This window comes from Myotis davidii, unplaced genomic scaffold, assembly GCF_000327345.1.
Source record: "Myotis davidii unplaced genomic scaffold, ASM32734v1 scaffold608, whole genome shotgun sequence".
NCBI lineage: Eukaryota > Metazoa > Chordata > Mammalia > Chiroptera > Vespertilionidae > Myotis > Myotis davidii.
In genome coordinates this window covers 3,194,378-3,206,700 of record NW_006300025.1, presented here as the reverse complement: position 1 = coordinate 3,206,700, position 12,323 = coordinate 3,194,378, and the positions used below count along the sequence as shown (strand labels likewise).

The following is a 12,323-nucleotide window of genomic DNA, read 5'->3' as shown; positions in this document are numbered from 1 at the left end:
GATAGGTAGGTCAGGAAACTAGCAAAGAGGTCTGGGCCGAACATGGAGATTCAGAAGTCAACAGTACACAGATGTTAGCTAGAGCCATGAGAATGGAGACCAAAACCCTGGGAAAGGTGGAGTGGCTGGTATAGGAGGCATAGGAGGGAGAAAGAGCAGTCAGGTGACTGGGAGATGAGCATGTGCAGATGGAGGGAGTGTGGAACATTCTTTCAAGAAATTTGTCTTTGAAAGGGTGGAAAATGGGGCTGTAGCCAGAGAGGAAATCTTTGTTCAAGGGAACTTATTTTTTCCTTCAATGAAGAGTTGGAGTATTTTATGCTGATGGAAGAACTGGGGAAGTAGGGTGGATTGGCGATAAATGAGAGACAGGGTTAATACAAGCACAAAGACTGAGGAAGAGCTGCAGAGCAAAGGTGGAGACAAGTACAGAAGAGCAGGAGCCCCTCTTCGCTTAGAGCCGGCAGGTGAAGGGTTTTTTAATGGGTTCTGTCTTCTCTGAAGTTCACCGTGAGTTCATCTGCTAAAAATCAGGAAAGAGTTGGTGAGCTTGGAGGTTTACATATGGAAGAGTAGACTTGAAGTGGCCACTGCAGAGAACGATGGAAAGAGCTGACTCAGGAAATAGATTAGCTGTTGTACAGAGAACTTTGTCTTCTCCCCAGTGATGCAGGACCAGCCACTATCCTGCATCACTGGAATGATTTTGAATCAGTAGGTTTGTTCATAATGGAAACTAACTTCCCAGTAGCTCAAATCCTGATTACAGTTGGTCAAATGAATTTTGAGAAATTAAAAGAAATACAAAATCCAAAAGCCACTTTTATTTTAAAATTCATTTTGTTAATAGTTATTTAAGATATTTTGTTAAAAATTGTATCTTTTCTAAATGAAGATAATAAATTCTCTCATTGGTTGGTTGGTTTTAGACACTCATTGTGGCCTGGATCCGAGCAAACCTCTGTGTGTACATTTCTCGAGAGCTCTGGGACGAATTTCTTGGTGTGCTGTCCTCCCTCACACAGTGGGAGGAGCTCATAAATGAGTGGGCCAACATCATGGACTCCTTGACAGCAGTGCTTGCAAGAACTGTTTATGGAGTGGAGATGACAAACCTACCTCTGGACAAATTAAGTGAACAAAAGGAAAAGAAACAACGAGGCAAAGGTATTTCCAGTCTTACAGGGTAACACCGTACGTCTGAGACATCAGGGAAGGAGTGTGTCTTTATACATCAGGCAATTAATGCATGAAATTTCATAATAAAGTGAACCAGCCACATAGACATTATCTTTAATGGTGGCAGTAGATTGTGTCTCATAGCATTCTGTCCCCTTAATGAGGATGGTGCATTTGTGAAGAGGCTGTGGAAAGAAGAAGGAAGACAAAGGGGAGGAGTAGTAGTAAACACAGTAATGATGGCTAGTGCTTTGTACATATTCCTTCTCTTCACCCTCATAATCCCCTATGAAGTAGGTACTACTATTGCCACATCATGGACAAAGAAACTGAAGACCAGAGTCCAGTGATTGACTCATTCAAGTCACATAGCTAAGAAGTGGTAAAAAAAATCAAAGCCAAGCCAGTCCAACTCAAAATGCCACACCAGATGGGAGTCGTTTTGGCTTTGATGTGTTTTGGATTAAAAACTGGCTTGATGACCTAGAATCAGATCAAGGTGAAAAACATAAGTGGTGGTTTCTTTAAGTATGACAGTTTGGCAGTCCCCGTCTTTAGTCCTTCGATTAATTCACTTGCACTCCAACTTATTATGTAAAGATTTTGCGGCATCTCTTACAAATACATGCAATGTAAAAGATAAAATATGTAAGGGCATTGGGGCAAAATGAACGGGTATGGAACTACAGGCATGGTTCAAATACCAAAATGCATGCCAGAGAGCCTTATATGCTTGCTAGGGAGGTGGGAAGAGGGCAACCTCAGATTTGACCCTGATCTTCACAGGGTTACACCAGAGAATCACAGAGTGCAAAAGGTGAAACAATCCACTTGCTTAGGTGATATGTAGCTTTTCCTGATCCTAAGACCTTCTCCTGCAAAGACTCATAAATGGGACATTGCTTTTCATGGTGCACTGCAATGTCCACAATAGCTTTAATATGGACTGTGTTAGTTAGCTTCTGCTGTGTGACAAAACACCCCAAAACATAGTGCCTTAAAATAAGAGCTGTTTATTTAGATTATGATTTTATATGTTGGCAGTTTTAGACTTAGTTGGACAGTTCTTCTGTTGGAGTCACTCCTGTGTTTGCAGTTAGCTAGACCAGCAATTTTCAAACTTTTTCATCTCTGGTACACATAAGCTAATTACTAAAATTCTGTGGCATACCAAAAAATGTTCTATCTTTTGCCAATCTGGCAAAAAATAGGTATAATTTTGATTGCTTTATAAAATAATAATAATAGTTATTAACTACCCTTTTGCTCCAAAGCGACTTCTTAAAAAAATCAGGTGCTTATACTTGTGTATAAGGATTTCTAGTACTAAGAATTAACCAGTCAGATGCAACCTTATTATGCAACGTGACCAATACTAGTAAGGTGCAACTCTACTATATGACCTATATATTTATGGTTCAAGACATGGCATTCACACCTGACAGCTATTGTTATGTTGGCTATTGTCATTTTTTTATTTGACAATCTAAGAGAAAAGAGGTAAGTCCCCTGACCAAATAGTCAGGTATTGCATGTTTTAAAAATTCTTGCAGCACACTGTTTGAAAATTGCTGAGCTAGACTGTGAAATTGTCAGCTAAGCAGCTCTACTTCTAGGGGTTGGCTAGCTGTCAGCTGGGGCAAGAGGGATGCCTGAGGAATAGGTACATTTAAAATATCTGCTTGCTCAGTTTTGCTACCAAAGTCAGTCACACGATGAACCCCATAGTCAATGTGGGAGAGGACAAAAGAGAATGTGCATACTGGAGGTGTGAATGAATTACAATGATTGATTAACCATAGGGAGTAATTAACATGGCTGATTCTTACAATGTCTTCATTGCAGTCTGTGAGTGGCTTGCCAAAGCATCAATTACTAAAAGCAAATGAGTAACAAGCAAAAACCAGTTTAAGCATCTGGTATTCCAGTGGGACAGTTTTATTTTGGTTTAGATTTCGATTGTCTAATGATTTTGTAACATTTTAGCAGCAGATCCCTTTTTCTCCCCATTTGAAGCTACACCGAGCCCTTCCTAAAAAACACATTAGACTGGAGAATTGGGATTGAAGTGGGGTCAGGGGGCCAAGAAGCTGTGCCCTTGGCCTCTGTCTTGTGCTCGGTGGCAGCTCTGCGGGCCTCTGTAAGGACCAGGCTGCTTCTAGCAGGAGCTTGGCCTCTGAAACTTTGGTTCTTAGCCCAGAAGAGAGTCTGCCTGACCAGAGGTGCCTTTCAGGATGGAGGGAGTTGCTGAGACAGGAGGTAAGGAATTTCTCAAACTAAGCACATTCCCTGCCTCCTGATATGCTTGTCATCTACCCTCCTCCTCAGCACCCAAAATACTCCCCCCTCCCCCGACTGTGTGAAGAAAGAGAGTCATGGGAAAAGATGGGCTTGTCTTAGGAAGATAAACAACTTCAAAAACACTATTTTAGGGATGATACAGCAGAAATTTTATTTAATTAATGACCATGGAGCATTTTTCTGATTTATTTATTATATTGCTTTATTCTAAAAACAGATTTAAACATTCATTATAGAAATACCAGCCTTGGAAGTACTGGACTTATGGAAATAAAATACACTCTCAGAGTAACCTGTGTGTGAAAACAAGCCACAGGTGGCAGCCACCAGCCTCAGTATACCTGTGCCAAAACCTCAGTGTCTCATTCTCTTTTCTCCTGCATTTCTTTTGGATTCTTGACCACTCATTTGAAATAGTTGACCAGAGCAATATGAGAGGAAAGAAGAGAACTTGAATCACAGAGCTGTAATAGTTTATTGTTTTAGAGCTTCACTAAAATAAGATTTTGTATTTGTAGATTTTCATTTTCCTTCCTCATTTGGTTGTCTGTAATTAGAGAAGGTAGGCATAACTTTCTCTTGGGGATGTGGAGAGGTTGGTGCCTGCAGGATGGAGTATTCTAAAATTAGGATCTCTGATTTTCTGGTTTATGAAAATAGCTTTTGGAGCAGTGATATAACTTCATTTAACATTATTCTTATATTGAGAAAGGTTTATTAATATTTTTGTATATTGAAATGAGTACTATGAAGATATGTTAATTTTCATCAGACTGTTGGAGATTCTTGAAAAATACTTTGGCACTAGCAATATTTAGATTACTGATACCTGAATAACTTTCTAAATTATAGTAACAGGAAGTGTTACCTAATTTGCAACAAAAGAAACTGCTGATCTTCTATATATATAAAAGCCTAAGCCACCAGCCCACTGGCCCATAGCTATGACATTCACTAACCACCAGGGGGCAGACGCTCAACGCAGGAGCAGAAACAGGCATGGAAACATGGAACAGACTGATGAATCTCAGAGGGAAGGGGGGAGAGGGGGAGGGGGAAGAGATTAATCAAAGATCTTATATGCATACTAGAGACCAGTGAATGGATTCGTGCACCGGTAGGGTCCCTCGGCCTAGCCTGGGGGGATTGGGTTGAAACCAGCTCTCCGACATCTCCTGAGGCGTCTCCTATTGCGAGAAGGCGCAGACAAGGCTGAGGGACCCCACCAGTGCACGAATCTGTGCATCAGGCCTATAATTATATATAATTGTAGGTCTGAAATTTGCTGAGCAACGTAGGCTATGAAATGAATAATAATGAATTCAGCCTTTAGATTATTTTTCTTGTCTTATCCTTTATCAGGCTGCGTTCTAGATTCTCAGAAAGGAACCACTGTGGGGAGATCCTTTTCTCTCAGCTGGCGGAGCCACCCAGATGTGACCGAGCCAATGAGATTTAGGAGTGCCACCACATCTGGGGCACCAGGAGTTGAGAAAGCAAGAAATATCGTTCGCCAAAAAGCAACTGGTAAACATTTATTTAAGTATTTCCCAAATAGTTGCTATCTAAAATGGGTTTATAGGAATAAAATGTAAAAGTTGTAAAATTCTACTCAGAAGTTAAAAGCTAGACCTTTTGTTAAATGAGATTTCTCTACCTTTTTAACTTTCGGTTCTGGTTACTTTCAAAACACAATTTCTCATATTTATTTCAAAATCCTTCATTGTGAAAAGGATTTAATATTGAGTGAGATGTTAATTTTGAGTGATATATTTGTGCAAAAGAAATAAAATAGATTTTTTTTGAACTTTGAGGAAATAGAGTCTTAGTAATCACACAACTAATTGCACTATTGTTGTTGAACATGTGACTCTTGAGAGAGTATGGTAATTTGGTCCAGCAACAATAATGATGTACTTATTTTTCAGGACTGGATGGAGACATTTAAAGTTCTTGTGTCTTTGGAAATTTCAGTTTTACATTCCTGTAGATGTTGCACTTTACAGTCAGTTAGAATGAACAAAAACTTTACCAAGAACCCCAATTAATCAGACTGCTTTGCTATACTTTACTCTTAAAACAAAAAGAGAAATCTTCAAAAGTAAGCGGATATCCAGTATTTAATAAGAACAAATAAAATCCCCATTCCCCCGTGACTTTGAGTTTGTAACTTGTTTAAAACAAATGTACCTGAGTTTCCTGTAGTTTTTCACATCCATACCCCATAATGCCATACAACTGTAATACATGTTGACTGCAGAAAGTTACAATATCCTGCAGTCATAAATCAAAGATTTATTTACACTCAACATAATTTTCAGTGCTTAGTAAACAAAGGTTTAATACAGATGACTTAGAAACCTGTTGGAGTTTTATGAAAATATACCTTAACTCTAACTGGCTCATACTTTTTTGCTGTAGCATTTGTTGGTAATGATCTCCTTCTTTATATTCACCTCTTATTCAACTCCTTTCTCTTTTCCTTTGTCCTCTCTTGTGTGGAGAGTTCCTATTCCTGGTAACAGGCAACTTTTAGGGAGACTTACTCACTGCTTTCTTTTCTCAGCTCACCTCCTTAAACTCTATCACTGGATCTTTAAAAGAAAGGGATAGGAGTAGAAGTTTATGACAAAGGTGGCATCATGCCTGCCTGAGCTGCCCAGAACTCCTGCTGTCCCCCCCCCCCTTGAATTCTATGATAATAAAAGTGATCATTCAAAACACTTTTTAAAATTTTAGTCTCACACATTTATGAGCAGTAAATTATTGAACATCGCATGTTTTATACGTGACTACTTGATCAAAACATAGCCGTAGAAGAGATTGCATCATAGTTTTTCAATAGTTGTTTTCACTTACTATTTTACACATTTGTGAATTAAACTTTAATTGCATTGCAGTCAGTCCTTTAGAACTGAGAATTCTGATAGCCACAGGATAGGGGGAAAGACAGCAAAATATAAAGTTTGTGTCTCTTTTTGCAAATGTGTCACTATCGTTTGTAGTTCTGTTTCATTAATGTTAAAATCATGTAAAGATAGCAAAAGAGCAGGTAAGTCTTTATATTTTGTTTTAAGGTATATATATATATATATATGGCATATTCTTTTCCTGTGTCCATCTATTTTCTCAGATTTGAATAGCAATATATAGAAAACAACAGCATAAAGTTCGTAATAGGAAATTATGGATTTAAGAAGCATGACGTATTGTAAAAGGATGGGTTTCATGGAGATTTTTCTCTTTTTCCATTTATCAAATCTTAATTTTCAACTTGACTTGTATGTGTTCTTAAGCTGAAGGGTATTTAATTTAGTAAATGATTCACTTTTGAATTCAGTCAGCTCTCAGTGAGCCAATTTTTGAATTATGTATTATTTATAGGATACCTTTAAGCTTAGGCTAGATTTTCCCTCACTCACTGTGGTTTTTTGTTTGTGTTCTTTAGGAAGGGAAAATTGATTATAATATCTGCCCAATTAAATAAACAACCAATTGTGCATCTGATAAACAGCAGAAAACAAGGACAGGCTAAACATATAAAGCATTCTAAAATAAGATTGGTTATTTGTGAACTCTCCATTCTCCCATGTCATCAGAATGACTGAACGTCCTTTGTACTGACTGCCTGTCATGTTTAAAGTGGCCTCCTTTAAATCCAGGGTGGGGCAAAAGTAGGTCTGCAGTTGTTCCTATGGAAAATAATACAACAGTTAATGATACTACAAGAATACACTGTTTCGCAGACTCACCACTGTAAGCCTACTTTTGTCCCCTTCTCTATTTAAAGAGAGCCCAGAAAAATGATGATAATAAAAAAGCAGTGAAAGATCCTGATGTTCTTCTGACATAATTATTACTTTATCTTTCCTGGAAGCTCAGAGAAGCCAGTCTATCAGCAACTGTGTCCAACTTTCTGAGGCTTTGCCTGCCACTAAAAGCGTCCCGCTCCTCCTTCACACCGTGAGCGCTCTCTTACCTGGTCTCTCTTACTCCTCTTGCTCTCACAGGCTGTCAGGTACTGTAACGCTTTCTCATGTGTCTGTCAGTGTTCTGGGCGTCTCCTGCTTGCCTCCAGGCCTTGCTTCCTTTGTTAATATCCCCACGTCACGTATGTGCGCCTGGGCATTGCACTTCGTGCTTATTTTCAATAAATAATAGTTCTTTATATGCAGTTAAATGTTTAGTAGCAATTAATAAAGAAAATTTTCTGTAGCACTACTGGTCTTTGCATTCCCAGTTAAGAAGGATAAGAGGATTGTTTTGGCCCCTAGATTTTTTGTTTATTTGTTTTATAATAAAACAGAGGTGTTGTTTTATTTTTTTAAATATACATTTTTATTGATTTCAGAGAGGAAGGGAGAGGGAGAGATAGAAACATCAATGATGAGAGTGTATCATTGATCGGTTGCCTCCTGCCTGCCCCACACTGGGGATCGAGCCCGCAACCTGGGCATGTAACCTTTACCGGGAATTGAACCCTGGACCCTTGAGTCCGCAGGCCGATGCTCTGTCCACTAAGCCAAACCTGCCAGGGCTGGCCTATCGTTTTCAATGGAGAGAAACAGTGATGCCTCCCTCAGCATACCTTCTACACTGTGCCTAGAAAATGGAAGAAGATTTTCATAAAATTTTATAAAACATTTGAGCATGTCAATGTTAGAATGCTTGCTGTGCCTTCCCCAACATGAATACTCTGGAAAAATTATACAGGCAAGACTTCCTTGGAGTTAATAAATCGTAATCACATATAAAGTAATGATCAGTTTATGCAGATTCATACTGAGTATTAAGATTTGAGTCAAAAAACACTGCTAAAGATTGATAATTTTTCAAACAAAGAAAAATTGTTTCTGGGCTTTAGCCAGTTAAAATTGAGTTTAGCTGCATGTGGTTTGCACACTGTGTGTTTTCTGGTTACTAAGACATTATAGATTTTGGGCATAACAAAAGGATTTACTTAGCTTTACAGTTAAGTCTACTTGTTTTTTCAGTGTTTCTAAGATGAACTCAGTCTTCTTGCTAAAGATGGAAATATTTCCATGTTCTTTTTTATTTTCAGAAAGATGGCATTATATATTAGTATTTATTTAATATTGGCTATGGCCTAATCGTGGCTTTCTGTAGCACTAAATCATGTCATACTGTGGCTTAGAAATGCATAATAAAAGCTTAATTCCCCTGATGAGTATGTAAAATATCATGTTATTTAATTTATAGGATATGAGAGCAAAAGATAGTTTTATTGAGAATAAAGACCATGGTTCTTAGAAAAGTCTTTTTCTCTAGTAAATACCTGAGGTGAAAGACATTAAAATGGTACCTGGGAAGATGGGCACCGGTCATTTAAGTTAATGTACATTAGCTGCTTGATAATTTGGTTTTCAAAAAAAAAATACTACTACCTAGATTTGATTACTGAAGTATTTAAAATAGTTTTGCTTTCTATTTGGCTGATATACACCCAAAATAAATTTTTTTCATGGTTTGAAGTTTTATTTTTTCACAATCCATTCCCCCCCCCCCCATATTATTTCATTTAAGTTTTCACAAGTTTGTCCGGAATATATTCTCAGAAGAAATCTCTTCCTGTTAGTCATCTCATTTTGGAGACATTTCTCTCATTCAGTATTACATTTTGGTTTACTCAGATTCTTGAGTCCCATATATATGTCCAACAGATGTTGAATATGACTTAGAGCAGTGGTTCTCAGCTGGGGGTGATTTTGCTTCCGGGAACATTTGTCACAGCCTAGAGATGTTTTGGATTGTCACGACTGGAGCAGTGCCACTGACATCCAGTGGGTGGGAGCCAGGGATGCTGCTAAACATTTACAGTGCACAGGACAGCCCCTCACAAAGAACTGTCTGACTCGAAATATCAGTAGTGCTGAGGTTGAGAGACCCTGATTTACAGTGAAATGAAGTGGGCCAGTGGCGGGTGTGTGTTTCCCTGCCTTTGGCACCCTTATTCCTGGTTTTATGGCACAAAAGGTAAAGAGACTTTGCAGCCTAGTGACTTTGAGAACAATCTGCTGTGTGTTCTGGTGTTTAGTCTGACTACAATAGTGAGTTCCTCCTTAGTCTGATGCCATTTGCTCTTCACTATTAAAGTGATGCCATTGTCTTTTTTATTTTTATTTTTTTTACAATTTTCATCTCATGTGTTCTTGTGTGTGAAATGGTTATTACCAAGTCTATATAAGCTTAGGATTCCACTTAAAAGAAGTGTTTTCATGAAAGCCTTCAGGGCTCAGTTGTATGTCCTATATCAGGGAGTAGCACTGAATTTGGCATAGGACTTATGACCTTACTTACAGCCTGCAAGAAATCCTCTCAGTAGCTATTTTTCGCCATGCTCTGATGGCAAACGCACCAGCTTCTGTGCAGACACTTCTAATCTTAACATCAGTGCTATCTGGACACAGTCATGCCAATAATTCAAATCTGGTATCTCTTTCAACACTTATTTAATCTGCATGAATCTTAAAAATAATCAGGTAAGCTAAATTCAATCTTTCAGTCTAATCTCCCTGGTCACATCAGTGCTGGATTCAAAGTGTCAGTCTCTTAGTGGCATCAGCACTTCATTTATTTATTTTCTTATTAAATTTATTGGGGTGAGATTGGTCAATATCATATAGGTTTCATGTGTGCATTTCTGTGTTACAAGATCTGTATACTGCACAGTGTACCCACCACCCAAAGTCAAATTTCTCCTGTCACCATATATTAGGACCCCCTTCTCCTCCTATCCCCTTCCCTCTGCCAACCACCACACTGCTGCTTCTGTTCACAAGTTTCAGTTTTATATCCCACATATGAGTGAAATCATATGGTTCTTAGCTTTTTCAATTTATTTCAGTTAGCATAGTATTCTCAAGGTCCATCCATGTTGTTGCAAATGGCAGTATCTCATCCATTCTTATGGGTGAGTAGTATTCCACTGTGTATATGTACCACATCATCTTTATCCAGTCCTCTATCGCAGGACACTTTGGTTGTTTCCAGGTCTTGGCTACTGTGAATAATGCTGCAGTGAACATGGGAGTACATATATCTTTGCGAATACATGATTTGTTGTTTTTCGGGTATACATCCAGGAGAGGGATTGCTGGGTCATATGGTAGCTCTATTCTTAATTTTTTGAGGAATCACCAGACTGCTTTTCATAGTGGTTGTACAGTCTACATTCCCACCAACAGTAAATGAGGGTTCCCCTTTTTTACAACACTTATTATTGCTTGTCTTGTTGATAATGGCCACTCCAACAGGTGTGAGGTAGTATTATTAAAAGAGATTGAAAAAGTCACACCAAAATAGAAAAAATATCCCGTGTTCATGGATTGGAAGAATCAACATAGTTAAAATGTCCATATTACCATTTTAATGCAATCCCCATCAAAATCTCAATGTCATTTTTTGAAGAAATAGAATGAGAAATCATCAGATTTGTATGGAACCACAAAAGACCCCAAATAGCGAAAGCAATCCTAAGAAAAAAGAACGAAGCTGGAAGTATCACACTCTCTGACTTCAAGTTGTACTACAGAGCTACGATAATCAAAACATCAGCACTTGAATGTTTTGATCCTCAGGGATCAAAACCATCCAGCTGATTGATCAATTCCAACATTGTTCTCTGTACTTCGTTGTCACCTCCAGCACCGCCGTTAAAATGAGCCCCTCCAATATCAATTTCATTAAAGAAGGTAAGGCAGGTTTGTTTTTGTTTTTGTTCTGGCCATTTCAAAGAGCTCTTGAACCATTTGTGCCCCCTCTATAATGTATTTCTGTACAGGTTCAGATCTAGTAACTCAGTGAAGCAACTGTAAGTTGTATTAGCAACTGCCCCAGCACAGTGTCTTGCTTGTACCCAGTGGACCACAGAGCAGTATACCTTGGGGAGGCTCAACACCAAGGTTAACAAACCTCTCTGGATAAAATAGAGGGGTTTCACCTTCGTGAAGTTTCTCAATCTGTTCCCACATCACTGTATGTGGCATCAGGTTTCCCCTCTACCTGAATCATGGTAACTGTTGGGTCAATCTTAGGAGGCAGTGGAATGTGAATTTGAAACTTATTTCTGTCCACACCAATGCTCAGTAGATGCTACCTGATCACTGAGGTCCACCACAAACTCGGCTAACTGCTTCATGTTGATAATGCCCTTCGGGTCCTCCGTATCAGCATTGATTTTATTTGAACATTTCACAAACCACAAAGTCTGTTCACTATGGAGTGTTTGCTTATTTACAGCCAAATATCAGAGTGCTGGTGGGGCCAGGCCAGTGTCAGACTCTTTTGTTTGTTTGTTTATCCCGTATAATAATTTTCTTTATTATTAGCTGTCATCATTTTTTTTATTGTTTAAAGTATTACATATGCCTCCTTTTTTCCTGATTGACCCCTCTCTGGCCACTCCTAGCCCCCGGGACAAGCTCCCATAGCCCCAGTGTCTATGTCCATTGGTTATGCTAATATGCATGCATACAAGTCCTTTGGTTGATCTCTTACCCCCACCCTTACCCACCCTCCCCTGCCTTCCCTCTGAGGTTGGACCATCTGTTAGGTGTTTCTTTGTCTCTGGATCTATTTTTGTACATCAGTTTATGTTGTTCATTTTATTCCACATATGAGTGAGATCATGTGATATTTATCTTTCTCTGACTGGCTTATTTCGCTTAGCATAATGCTCTCCAGGTCCATTCATGCTGTTGCGAAAATGGTAAAAATTCCTTTTGTTAAGTTGTATGAGTTCCTGTCATTTTTAGAGATTAAACCCTTATCTCAGAGATAGCAAATATGTTCTCCCATGCAGTGGACTTTCTTTTTGTTTTGTT

General features: G+C 38.7%; 1 protein-coding gene and 1 pseudogene across 1 annotated transcript in view; one reads left to right on the top strand and one right to left on the bottom strand.

Annotated features, from left to right (window-relative positions):
• The window catches only part of RALGAPA2 (Ral GTPase activating protein catalytic alpha subunit 2), a 270,837-nt gene that overhangs the window by 62,352 nt on the left and 196,162 nt on the right, over positions 1-12,323 (top strand). Inside the window, exons 14-15 of the mRNA XM_006776151.2 lie at positions 930-1,167; positions 4,843-5,007. Coding sequence (XP_006776214.1) covers positions 930-1,167; positions 4,843-5,007 — 403 coding nt within the window. The remainder of the gene's footprint in view (positions 1-929; positions 1,168-4,842; positions 5,008-12,323) is intronic.
• LOC102768981 overlaps positions 9,734-12,323 on the bottom strand; it is a 9,395-nt pseudogene continuing 6,805 nt past the window's right edge.